Source organism: Leguminivora glycinivorella, chromosome 12 (assembly GCF_023078275.1).
Source record: "Leguminivora glycinivorella isolate SPB_JAAS2020 chromosome 12, LegGlyc_1.1, whole genome shotgun sequence".
Lineage (NCBI taxonomy): Eukaryota > Metazoa > Arthropoda > Insecta > Lepidoptera > Tortricidae > Leguminivora > Leguminivora glycinivorella.
The window spans coordinates 17,539,766-17,552,902 of NC_062982.1; the positions used below are offsets into that span (position 1 = coordinate 17,539,766).

General features: G+C 37.9%; 1 protein-coding gene across 1 annotated transcript; it reads left to right on the forward strand.

Moving 5' to 3' along the window:
- Nucleotides 1–1,151: 1,151 nt before the first annotated feature.
- On the forward strand, nt 1,152–8,185 carry LOC125232025 (dentin sialophosphoprotein-like). The gene is made up of 4 exons (XM_048137636.1): nt 1,152–1,213; nt 3,720–5,900; nt 7,470–7,526; nt 7,847–8,185. The coding sequence occupies exons 1-4, from the start codon at nt 1,152–1,154 to the stop codon at nt 7,911–7,913; spliced, it is 2,367 nt and encodes a 788-aa protein (XP_047993593.1). The 3' UTR covers nt 7,914–8,185.
- Nucleotides 8,186–13,137: the final 4,952 nt, after the last annotated feature.

Genomic DNA, 13,137 nt, shown 5'->3' on the forward strand with positions numbered 1-13,137 from the left:
AGAAGAATTTTTGAAACCGTGTTTAAAGATATGACGACTTGAAATTTTTTGATCCCAAGTCCACCTTTCTAAGATCAAGTACACCATAATAAACGTATGTTGATCTTAGAAAACGGACAGGTTATACCTAGCTAAGGTCGTTTCTACCTACCTTGAGATAAATTTAAAAGTAGAACATTACTGCCTTAAGTGAGATGTGGAACTCAACTGTCCCTGGATCGATAATCCAGCGCTCTTCCACCAGTTGCCGTGAGTTGAAGTATCACCCAAGGCAGTAATTTTATTTTTAAATTTATTCTAAGCTTTAGTGGCTTGTTACAAAGATGGACCTTGAGGTATGTGGGTAAACCGACAAATATTTTCCCACATGCTACTAGAGCATGGGAATATAAAAATAGATTTATAAAATGTACTCAAGTAGTTTACAGATGAGCATGTGAAAAATTGTGATGCAAAAAGTTAGAACCTTCTGACTTGAACACAAAGTCGAGAACTAAGGAATTATGTGCACGGCATAATGAGTCAACCTGCCAAATATCCCGCCCACGACCGCGGGCTATCCCAGCCGCGTATATACACAACAGTAAACACAAATCACACCTTAAGTCTACCAGATACGACTCACATTGTTAAGAACTTCAGTGTAAGGCTAAGTTCAGAAGCGCAGTTCATCTGGGTACGTACCAAATGCGCAAACATTTACGATAACATCCTTATTATAGCTTAGCTGTCTTTATCGCTCTTTCGTATTGGCGCGGTAGAGCCAGGCTGAGTTTCGATTGGCGTCTAGCATCAACGATTGTCATTTCGGCGAGGCCAGCTGTACAAATGATTGATATGGCGGTTTGAAGCTGACGCGCGGTTGAAGATCTTGCGCTCGGTCATGTACCTATACAACACTGATGTGACAAATTGACAACCTTAAACCGTCCCCGCGCGTCTGAACTTAGCCTAAGCGTTTTCACGGGAATTTCACGAGGAAAAGTCAACAGCCGCTTAAGGACGATGACCAATCGCAATGACTCTACGTTTTTAACGTGTTTCCCTGCTTAGATTAGGTAACTGACAAACCTAATGGTGTTTCAACTGAAAATAAAAATGGTTTGTAATGTCGCGATTTTAGAAGTGTGACAGAAACAAAACAACTAAAAATGGTGAAGAAAGGGACGGTGATCAACAAAATAGCAAGTCATTATCAATTAATCGGCAGCAGGTAAGCCTTTAGTAGAAGTATTGTAAGTATTTAGTAGAAAAGTAGTAGTAGTAGAGCATTTTAACAGTAGAAATTTTTGGCTTTATAGATTTAGTTTTTAGATACCTACATAGATGCAAACAAAGTAGGTAGTAACTAGAAAATTTGTTTTTTATTTTATTTAAACTTTATTGCATAATACAAAAAAGTACAAATGGCGGACTTAATGCCAGGTGGTATTCTCTACCAGTCAACCATGGTCTATAAGGAAAGATCAAGTTAAAGTGTGGACACGAAAAAATCTGGTCGGACATGAAATGGTATTTTTTTTTATCTCGAGTGCACATTTTAAACCAATTTTCCATTTTTAATAATCTATATGTATAAAACTATACTTAAATAAAACCTACTCATTATAATGCATGAGAATGTGTGAGATTTGGCCAAATATATTCCATCATACATTTTATTTCTTGAACAGCGTTTTTTGACAATCTTCACTCGCTTCCTATCCCAATTACACAACTGGAGTTATATTTTTACAAGCTGTTTTACACACGTTAAAATGTATTTTTCCAAAAAGAAAACTTCCTGAACCCCAATTCGACCTTTGGAAGTCCGGAAGACTTTCTACTCCAAGCACTGAAAGGGAGATTTTCTATGGGAGAGCTTTTTTTGTGAAAACGTTGAATTCACCAAAGTTAAAAAACCTCATAACTATTTCAATCAGATTACAATTAGAAAAATGTTTACCATTGTGAAATGAACATGTAATAACGTATAAAGTTTGATTATCTAATTAAAAATTTGACTTATTTTTAATAGGAAAACTTTGTAAAGACAGCCAGAAGCCACTGTTCACAAAAATAATGATACCATGGGTTATACACTGCTAAACTTCTTAGGTCGCCTATAGTTAATAGTATGTTTCTATGTTTAATATGTTGTTTGATATCCATAAATTATTTGAAAAAAGTGCTGCTTGAAAATTCCCATTTGATTAAAAGATTTACCATTCCATGTCCGACCAGATTTTTTCGTGTCCACACTTTACTTAGGTTATTTCAATTTAACGGGAGATTTACTGCAATTTGTCTTTAGTTATAAGTATTGCTTGGCACGATTGTTCCGTGAGGCTGATCAGTGATTGATAAATTAAAAATATATAAATTATGTATTTTAAAATACGTGAAATATATTTTAACCCCCTTATTCATAAACGTACTCTAAAGTTATCAAGCCGATAAAGTTCGTTTGTCCTTTTCTATCACACCAATACGTCGGAAAGGGACAAACTTTATCGGCTTGATAACTTTAGAATACGTTTATGAATAAGGGGGTAAATTTTTATAGTACGTACCTAATCATAACAGTCTTATGCCGTTCTACTGGGTAGGTTTTACAATAGTCTTGCATAGGTAGCACTACCTATAAGATTTTATAGGTAGGTAGCGCTAGATCAGCTTCATTTGACCGGAGCAACAACCTTGCCAAGCATCGTCGCCTGAGAACAGATATCCGCCTTTGTCCGCGGTTAATATATTTTTTGTTCGTGGTTTTTGTGTTTACATTGTTTTTGCTATTTTTATTATTTTTGACATGCCATTTGTTTATTTCGCCTTTTACTTACTAACTCAACTCGACAAACAAGAAAACAATAGGTTCATGGGTGTCTGAAGATGAGCGATAATTACAATTACTCCGTACTTAGTCGATCCATAAGTTCAAAACAATACACGACACGAAACAATTAACGTTAGGTTCATTCTATATCACGTGTTTAATGTTTTTTATGTAGGTAAGTAATGATTTTATTTATTAAAGGCTTTGTGTAGGTATTACTTATGGATCGCCTAGGTAGGTAAATAATTACCTTCTGCTCTTATATTTTTACTGTAGCAAACGTACTAGACTTAACTACGATGCCGATGAACATATTGTTTATTATACACGGTGCTCGTGAGGATTGCGAGAGACTTTAAGAACATATTCCTGATCCCATTTTATGACTAAAATGTCATATACACTTTTCTAGATTTCGCCTAGTTTCAGAGTTATGACCAATTGAAAAAAAAAAAATTTTCTTATTGTTACTCAGTACAAAAGGCTTTTTTAACGATGTTGATGCCATTATGGAGAATTAGTGTCACTATCCTCATTGATAGATGTCCAAAAGTACGAAATAAAAGTTTTCAAAAATGTGGCTTTCAGAAAAAAAAAACGTCAAAATTCATTTGAAGTGCTAGTTTTATGAATAACATTTACTTTTTATGTAAAAATACATTCGAAAACAGTAAAAAAAAATTTTTTTTTTGGCAAAATTTCCTCATGTGAATTTAAAAAAAAATTCCTTTAGCCTCAAAAATGCGTGGTTAAAATCTCTCGCAATGCTCACGAGCACCGTGTTTACTGGGTTTGATGTTTATTAATGTTTAGAATTGTATGGTTAAACCCAAGAAGGCATCTCAGGCCCACGGGTTTCAGTCCAAGGCCAAATTGTAATATGTATACTCTTTATTTATGTTAGTCGCAAACGGCGCCGCCTGCGCCTGCCCGTCTCGCACCGGCGCACGAGCCTGCCGCGCGTGCGCCGCGCCTCGCTCACCCCCACCCCCGCGTCCACGCCCTCGCTCTCCATCGACGACACCACGCCCCGCTTCACGCCCACTCCCGTGCGCCGCAGCCGCCGGCTCGCTCGACCCGACGACTCGCAACAAGATAGCGATACTTCTGTTCATGGGAAACTTTCCCCGACAAAGAGTGACACTTCACTTAAGCATTCATATCCCGAAGTCGACCCAAATAAAGACAAACTTGTAGACCGACGATCTTCCTTATCTAAAGAAAGCGATACGTCCCGCAAAGATTCGTCAGACGGTCTCATACGGGGCGTAAATGTCACAAGGAGAAACATTGGACGACTTGAAAGTGACACATCCGAAGTTAATAAACCAATTTCTCCGTCTAAAGAAAGCGACACGTCCCGTAAGGATTCGTCAGACGGTCTCGTACGGGGCGTAAATGTCACGAGGAAAAACATCCGACGACATGAAAGTGACACATCCGAAGTTGACAAACGAACTTCACCCTCTAAAGAAGAGAGTGACACGTCTCGCAAGGATTCCACTTCGGATACCCGAGATGAGATTATTACTAAACGTTCTGATCAGAGACAAAATACTGTAACAGAACTTGCAGACAAAACACTGAAACGGACTTCTCTGTCAAAGGAGAGCGATATTTTTCGTAGCAAGGCTACTTCGGACGCTAAAGATGACAATATTACACAACCTATGAGACTGGGCAGTGACTCCTCCGAAATAGTTGAAAATGTAATATCTTATTCCAATTACGAAAGCGATGCGTCCCAAAAGTCAAATCGAAGTATTACAAACATAAATGTCACGAGACGTGGTCTGAACAGATACGCTGATGCTTCTGAATTCAAAAAAAACCTCAGCCCTGCTCTAAATGAAGATAGTGAGGAATCACGAAGCGATTCTGTCATGGGAACGGTCAAAAACATCAATGTTACAATTCGTGGTCAGAAGTCGTGTGCCAAAAAACACATAAACGATGAATTCCAATTAAACAAACGAAGAACCAGCGACGATTCACAGAACAAATCTGCTTCCGACACGGGCGATAAACAAGAGAATGTTACAATTAGACAGAATTACAGCGAAAGACCAGATGCAGAAGAACTTACTAAAGAAAGGAACTTATCCAGTGGTGGTTCACCAAACGACTCAGTTTTGGAAAAACGTGCCAGAACTACGAATGTCACACTTCGGAACAAACAAATGGAAGAGAAACCAGAAGACGATGAGCTTGTTAAAAAACTCAGTTCTTTGTTCAATGAAGGGAGTGAAACGGATACGATAATAAGGGATTTGCATGTTACCACTCGTGCTCCTAAGATCACTGAGCACGAGAGCTCGACAGCGGATGAATCTAAAAATGAGAAAAGTTTATTATATGACAAAGACAAAAACACCACAATTCAAGCTAAGAAACGTGTTGCTGACAAAGAGAACTCTTCCGAAAATAACTCCATATCTGAAGATGACATTACACCTGTATCTTCAGAGCGGAGCTCTAATAAATTGAAACGAAACTTGGGATCGTTAGCACCAAGAATGGGACGAAAACAGGCAGGCGTGGTGGAATACGGACGGAACGCGAACGTAGCAAATACTACCAAAACTGATGAAGATTTCGAGACTCCTGGCCAGAGCGTTCGCGTGTCCGATAAAAGCTTGGGATATTTGGCACCACGGCGACGTCGAGGCATGGTCGAATACAGACGAAAGATAAGTTCTGCGAATACAACCAGAATTGATAACACTCTGTCTTCGCAAGAAAGCGATGATTATGAACAAAATGTTGGAACTCTAGCACCATTAAGGACGCAACCTTTTAGGCATCGTCGAGGCGTGGTCGAATACAGGCGAAATGTAGAAGTAACAACAACTGAAATTGAAGTTCAAAGCTTAGAACAAACCGAACCGCTTAGAATTGTAGGAGAGGTGTCACATCGGGCTAGAGCAAATGTTGATCGGGAGTTATTCGAGTATGAAGAAGCATTGAGGCCGCGGAGGGCTGGGGTGCAATACAGGCGTGGGGGCGATACTCCGGGCGTGCCTGTTCCACCAAAACCGAAGCGTATGCGTATGGACAGCGACACAGACTCGCAGGACGAGAACGGGTAAGTTTTATTGTAATATTATTACACTTATTTGTATTTATTATAAAAAAGTTCGGGCGCCATTGTAATTTCCTCCAGGTCGCCATGAAAGTTGATACGTAACTATGCATGTGGCCACTTTGCTGAAAAAAAAAAAACACTTCTTTTTAATGAGTAATCGGTGCCCTAGCTACTGAGATTCTAAGCACTTCCGAAAAGACTCGGTACTAGCTGATTAATAAAGTTTTTCTGAGAACTAAATATTTGCATAGGCATTTTTCATTCGTAAGATATTACAGAATTCACGTGCGTGGGTCGCAGGAATCGAGATTAATAATAGTTATTTGTTATACAAGGGGGCAAAGTTGTATTTTAACGCCGAGTGTGGAATTGAAAAACGAGCAAGTGAAAGGATTCTATAGTTGAACCACGAGCGAAGCGAGTGGTTCTAGAATAGAATCCTGAACTTGCGAGTTTTTTAACACACGAGAAGTAAAATACATTTGCACCCGAGTGTAACACAAAACTTTTCCGCTCACTATAGCGAGGAAAGTACAACGCAAAAAATGCGTTTAACACTGCTTCCAGTAGTTTCAGAGGTGGTAAATCATCTTTATTACTAGATTCACCTACTTTTATCAATTTTAAAGCAGTTGATTTGACTTTATTCAAGGTCAAATTACTTTACCCACTAGTGGATAAAATGCGTTTTTACCCGCTGGTATTAAAGGACAAAACATGTGTTTCCGAGCTAGTGAGGGGAAAAAATATTATTATTGTTCACAAGTAACATATAAGTAGTATGTTGCCATCGAATTGGCGACTTAACAATTTTAATTTATTTATTATCTTATACCTTTATTAAATTGGAATCAGGCCTGTGTTGTATTTAAATATTTTTAGTTTCAGCGTGCGTACTTTCATACCAGATTCAATGCACACCCGACTCTACAGCTGAAAAAACACTTTTCATTTTTGTTTGCTTTCAGTTTTGTTTCTAATTAAATTTATCAGTGAGCATGCATAATACGTCAACATCATCAACACGAAATTATTGAGTTGGAAATTTCATCATTCTGTCTCTATTGCTTTGAATATTGCTAAAATAGAGGCGGGTATACATTTGATTTTCAATTTCCGTGGCAGGGCATCGTCAATATTCTGATTAAAATATACCTATACCGATTCGAATCCAATGTAGTGTCTCATGCATAACGATCTCGTGGAAAAAAGGTCACTCAAGGCCGGCTGGTATTGGCAGCACCAAAATGATTCATCTAAACATTTCTCACGCATCGTAACAAGTCTGGCATTTATACAAAACAAATGTGCCATTTGAGCAAGAATTTTCCTTTTTTTGGTCATTAAAACGCTGCCACACACAAATATTGAAAACTCTATTATAAGCGGCCTGTAGCCAAAAGTAGGTACAATTGTTGACGGTCCATGGCGAACGATACTCAACTGGTTATGTCACCCAATATGGGAAAGTGATAGAGAGATTCAACTAAGTATGATACAAGCTCAACGACTGTCGGTACTAATGGCTACAGGCCTTCACTACTTTAAACTAATGTGTGTGTTCCTCAGCGGTGGTGGCTTGATAAGCGTACGCGCCGATGTACATCGCCCACCGAGTCCGCAACAGTAAGTTGTTTTTTTTTACACTTATGTTAAATCGTACCAACTAGCGAAATATAGCTAAGAATCTCTTAAAAAGTATCAAAATCCCGCCTGCTACTGTAATCGAAAACTCCGGCTTCGTTGCCTCTGTTTTTCTCGCCCATTTTTCGGCAGAATGAGGCAAATTCTTATTTTCTTTGCGGGATGTTTAGTTTATTATCCTACTTGATTCTAACAAGTACCTAAACTGAAAATAGATTTAAAAAAATCTTTTTGCTGAATAAATATTGCATTTCCCAAATTGTTTCTGAATCTATCACAACAAATTTAATATGGTTTTGTAGAAGCAGTGGCAGTCTTCCCATGTCACTCACTCCGGCAGCTTCGGATCCAGGCCAGGCAACAGAATAACTTACGATTGCTTAATTTCGCATTTGGATTAAACTAGATACAAAACTATCCATTATATCCATAAAACCTAAGTAAGTTATACTGACGTTACTTGCTATTGTCGTTTTTACGAGATTGCGTCTTTAGTTAGCACACTTGAGACTGTTTTGAATTGAGTGTAATTTTTGAGAGAGTGATGAAGAATATTTGTAGAACTTGAGTCCTGTGAATAATTAAACACTTTATTAATCTCATAATTTTCCTATAAACTACTTAAGTGCTTATGACCAGTTTCAGAGCACTGACAATGTACGCAGTGATATTATACTAAACTTAGCGGGTCTAAACATTTTATTTTGCATATTTGATATAAGCGTTACATAACTGAAGCGTGAATGTTATTATAATTAAGACACCTTTTTTTTATAAAATTGTCCAACAAGGTTTTGAACCAGTTCCAGGCCCCGTAGCCGAATGGCATTTCTCCGACGCCAAACGAAAGCGATACGCCGCTGGCTCTGTCGCGCCAATACGCAAGCGCGATAGAGATAGATATCTACTAGCGCTTCGTTTCGTGAGCGTTTCGTGAGCGATTGTGCCATTCGGCTAGCCACCCAGTTACCTTTCTCTGACGTACCTAAAATTAAAAATACCAAGTTATCCAGAGACTACTTTGAAATAGGCACATGCAAAATGCAAAATTTTGAATAAAAGCTTACATTGAAACCTTACCTGTAAATGTGATACCTAATTTTACTAAATGTTCTTTGATTTGAAGAAATTCAGTTTCTGTTCAGATTCTAAGAACTAACCCAAATTTCGGTATCATTAAGTTTTCAGAAGGTGTATCCTACACCACTCCTGGAAAATATTGCATTAAAATAAAATAAAATAATAAATAAATAAATAAAAATAGCTTATTTGCCAAAAAGTTACATGTGTGTGTGTTACCTTTGACCACCACACTAGGCTAGGCCTGTCTTGTGGAGTCAGTCCAAACATTTCCATTTACATCATTACATTTTTCCTACCCAGAAGCAACATTCATTGTCAATTGAATAATTCTCAAATTTTGCAGCTACATATTCAGAAAATCTTGATTTACGGTGCCTTACTTGAATACTATTAGGACGTTATTTAAATTAATAGAGTTTTATTAGTGCACATTTTTGATGCCATTTTAAAATTATTTTTATGATAAGATTGATAAGCGTTGTGAAAGAAAATTGATAATAAACAATTTCGACACCAGATAGAGAGAGTTTGATTATTACACCACAGCAACGTAAGAGCCTCACTGCTATCGCGACAGGAAAACGGCGGGCGATCGTGGGAAATACCGTGATGCCATGCAGGCTTTACATCTGTGGAAACTGATGCGGCATCTAGACCAGCATATTGGGTATTCGAAAGCATTGCCATAGGTATATGACTAGCATTACATGTTCATACCTGTTGTCTCTAAACGTATTTTATGTTATAATGAGTATTAATTGTAAGGATTTTTTGACTCTATCATATTAACTACTTGGAGAGGTTTTAGTGTAAAACATTTACAAAAAATAGCGCATGATTGATTATAGTATTTTATGCAACCGGTGTTTTAAAGAGTTCAAAAAAGGCGTGTGGCGTGGGTACAATAGGCTACTTGACCCTTTTTCAAAGTATGTCTTATATTATTAATTACTGTCTAATTAAACCAAAAAAAATAGTACCATATTTTATTACGACTTAAAAACCCGCAAAAAAATTATTTAAAGTTAATTTACGTGATCAGGCAAAAACAACATCAGCCATATTAATCTATAGAATATCTATGTCATGACGTCAGTATATTTAGAAAAAAATATTTCACATTGTCACATCCGTCAACGACTATGAATTTTAATACAATAGAGGTTGCTTCTATGGAGATTAGATTACTACCTCTAATTTCCATAGTTGATCTGAATTATGTGACGTCACTCCATTGGCCAACACCGTTTTCGGAGTCCATAATTAAAAAAAAAAAACATACACAAATCTTTAATTAAAAATACGCAGTCATCACGCACTTTTAATGCCCGCAAGCTATAAATATTGATTTCTTAAGTCAAATACTACAGAAAACAATAACTTCATGTGCTAAATTCGATACGAGTCTAGTAGCCTATTGTTTATTTAGTATGCTTTCTTTTATTTCATTTGTTTTGATTTTACTGTTGTAATTGTAGCACCGCTCACAGTCTCTCTGCTTAGCCTCGAGGTTGACTGGTAGAGAATGCTTTAAAGCATTAAGTCCGCCTTTTTGTACTGCAAGATTTTTCTTTTGTGCAATAAAGATAATAAATAAATAATAGTTTCAGAAAAAATATACCTATGCTTTTAGAAATCTCCTGTGATTTTTAGTCACAAATAAAAGTTCGTTCAAGGAAAATTGACAAAATTTCAAATAAATATTTCCAAGTTGATCAAAAAATCCAATACTAATATTGGATACCTATACCTACCTAAAACATCTAGGTATTTGTAGCTGAGTGTATTGTGTAATTTATTTTTTACCATATTTCAAAGGTAGGTGCAAAATCTCAAATGCACATTGAGCGCATCGGACCAAACCATCGAATAAACCCAGCAAACCCCTTCCGTGAAAGCCGTGCGAGGCTTGGCCTGCACCAAGCAGTGGGACACCGTACAAGGTTGAATTACAATATTATAGGTAAAGTATCTTAACAACACTTTCCTTTATTCCCAACGCGACCATTATCATAAATGTAATTGGGTAGACAAAGGTTTCTGATTGTTGATGAGATGATGATCTGGGGGTTGTTTTCGTGAGTCCGGGAAGGGGGATGTAGGGCATTGAATGGGGTTGAGCGGGCGCGCCCTTGAACTTGCCGTGGCCTAGAGCTTGTCGGTATGTGGGTACTGGCGTGCGGGAAAGGTCGACAATGTAAAAAAAATTGAAGACCGCATGACATAAATTGAACACACACAGATTACCTAGTCTCAAATTATTCTGTGCTTGAAATGTGGCCGATGATATGATAACACAAATTAGAATATTCGTTTGCAAATTGGTTTCCAAAGGTTTTAATAAATAATTAAATAAAGACTTGTCTGAAATGACAATGACTCATTTCCCGCTCTAGGTATCGTGCTATTGACGTGCCTATTTGCATCAGAACAATTTTTGAATAGGTAACCAATTAGTAGGTTCTTATCTCAGCATCATCAACATCAAGTATAAATTAAGCGCTGCAACTCCGATTGTGACATCACAGTAGGTAATGAAGGTAGAAATCTATAATTACTTTTAGGTACCTACTTGAATTTAATTTGGCGGGGGCCTTTTTTTGGTTTTGGCTGATTTGAAGAGCTTTCTATTCTGGGCGGAATAAATGTAAGAACTTGTCTTGCAAAAATTGCGCTTATAGGTACCGGTGATCAGGGAAACAGTTGATAAACTGACTGAGAAATAAATTGAACAAGGACTGACCAAAATTTGATATTTGCCAGTCGCTTTTCGGTGAAGGAAAACATCGTGAGGAAACCGGACTAATTCCAATAAGGTCTAGTTTTACCCTTCGGGTTGGAAGGTCAGATGGCAGTCGCTTTCGTAAAAACTAGTGCCTACCCCAAATCTTGGGATTAGTTGTCAAAGCGGACCTCAGACTCCCATGAACCGTGGCAAATGCCGGGATAACGCAAGGAGGATAATGACTTATTGAAAATCGTCCAAGACAATCGTGATTTTTCGCATGAATATTTGTGAGTTCGCTAATACCAGGCGAGATCAGACCACGGGGGTCCGTCTGGCGTCTGCTACGAACTGCGTAGCGCGCTACGCGTTTCGTCGGTACACAGTTTAAGGCCGGCCTTACACACTCTGAAACACATCAATCGGAGGAATACATTATCTGAAAAAAATTAAAATTTTGAAAAAACCCCCGACCGCGACATAGTGGGCCGATTTTCATGAAACATGGCTAAGAACACTCCCGACTAACTCAGCTTTCAAACAAAAAAAACTAAATCTAAATCGGTTCATCCGTTCGGGAGATACAATGCCACAGACAGACAGATACGTCAAACTTAAATATAACACCCCGTCGTTTTTGCGTCGGGGGTTAAAAATCGGAATGAGTGCACGGAGACATACAATTTCGATATTGTCCACATACATTCTGATGTTATCAGATTATAAACAGATTATAAATTCGTCAGATTTATTGGTTCAGACTGAGTAAAACCGGCAAACAATCTGAATTTCTCAAATTTATGAATTTTTCAGATTGATCTGTTAAGACTGTGTAATGCCGGCCTAATAGGTAATGTTTTCAGTACTTTTCCCATAAACAGCTTTAGTCATACAGGTGTAGGTTGTAAAATTTGTCTATTCCTGGTTGCTTTGATATTATTCGTTGGCGTAATTTTTGCGTGAGTGGAGAGTAAAGTTTGTGAATGACCTTGAAGTAGACTAAATATAAATTATGTATCAAAATTAGTAACGCTGTAATAGTAGATTACATAAAAGTAACAAGCTAACTAGCTTATCACAGAAGGTTATTAAATATTTAAATTTATTTTATATGTAGGAAACATACCTACTATACAGTAATATAAAGTATATTATATGGGACAGGACTCTACCTCTGGCTTGCCTTGGCTGGCCGTCAGTCGTTAGGGCTACGTGCTCTAGGGGAGGAACTGAAAATTTGCATAAGACATAAAGACGCGAGTTGGTACAGTGGCTTGACAGCCACTGGGCAGAAAGCGGTGTACACCTCTCAACACCCTTGAGTCCTCACACCGTTGTTGCCCTCGAGCCATCTTAGATGTCGCTTTTTGTGGGGGCCCATCTTGTGGGGACGAGTCACCGTCTGCCGAAAATAAAAAGGGATACCGTTTTATTAGGCAGGCGTCCGATTTTTTTTTATCCCATAGTCCATTACTTCCATCCAATAGCCAAGTTCATTTTAGATTCCATTAACTGTCAAATAGTCCTTACACCCTATACGGACAAGGGCAACATCCGCTCGGTGTACCCCTTACATTTCATTAAAGTGTCAAAAGGACATCTACGCATTGGCTTCGGTCCCTATTAAGTTAAACAACCAATGTAGAGCTCTACGGGCTTATAATGTTATCAAACCGATTATATTATTATTTATTAAGTCACATCAAGTGATTACGTACCCTGTTGTAATAAATAATTACGGAGGTTACATGGCTCCTTGTTGTCATGTCGTTAAGCCTGTTTAGG

Excerpts from the sequence above, each read along its gene's own strand:
- LOC125232025 (XM_048137636.1), top strand. The coding sequence starts at position 1,152 with ATGGTGAAGAAAGGGACGGTGATCAACAAAATAGCAAGTCATTATCAA. Across the intron at positions 1,214-3,719 it reads TATCAATTAATCGGCAGCAG|TCGCAAACGGCGCCGCCTGC; the intron begins GTAAGCCTTTAG and ends TATTTATGTTAG. Across the intron at positions 5,901-7,469 it reads GACTCGCAGGACGAGAACGG|CGGTGGTGGCTTGATAAGCG; the intron begins GTAAGTTTTATT and ends TGTGTTCCTCAG.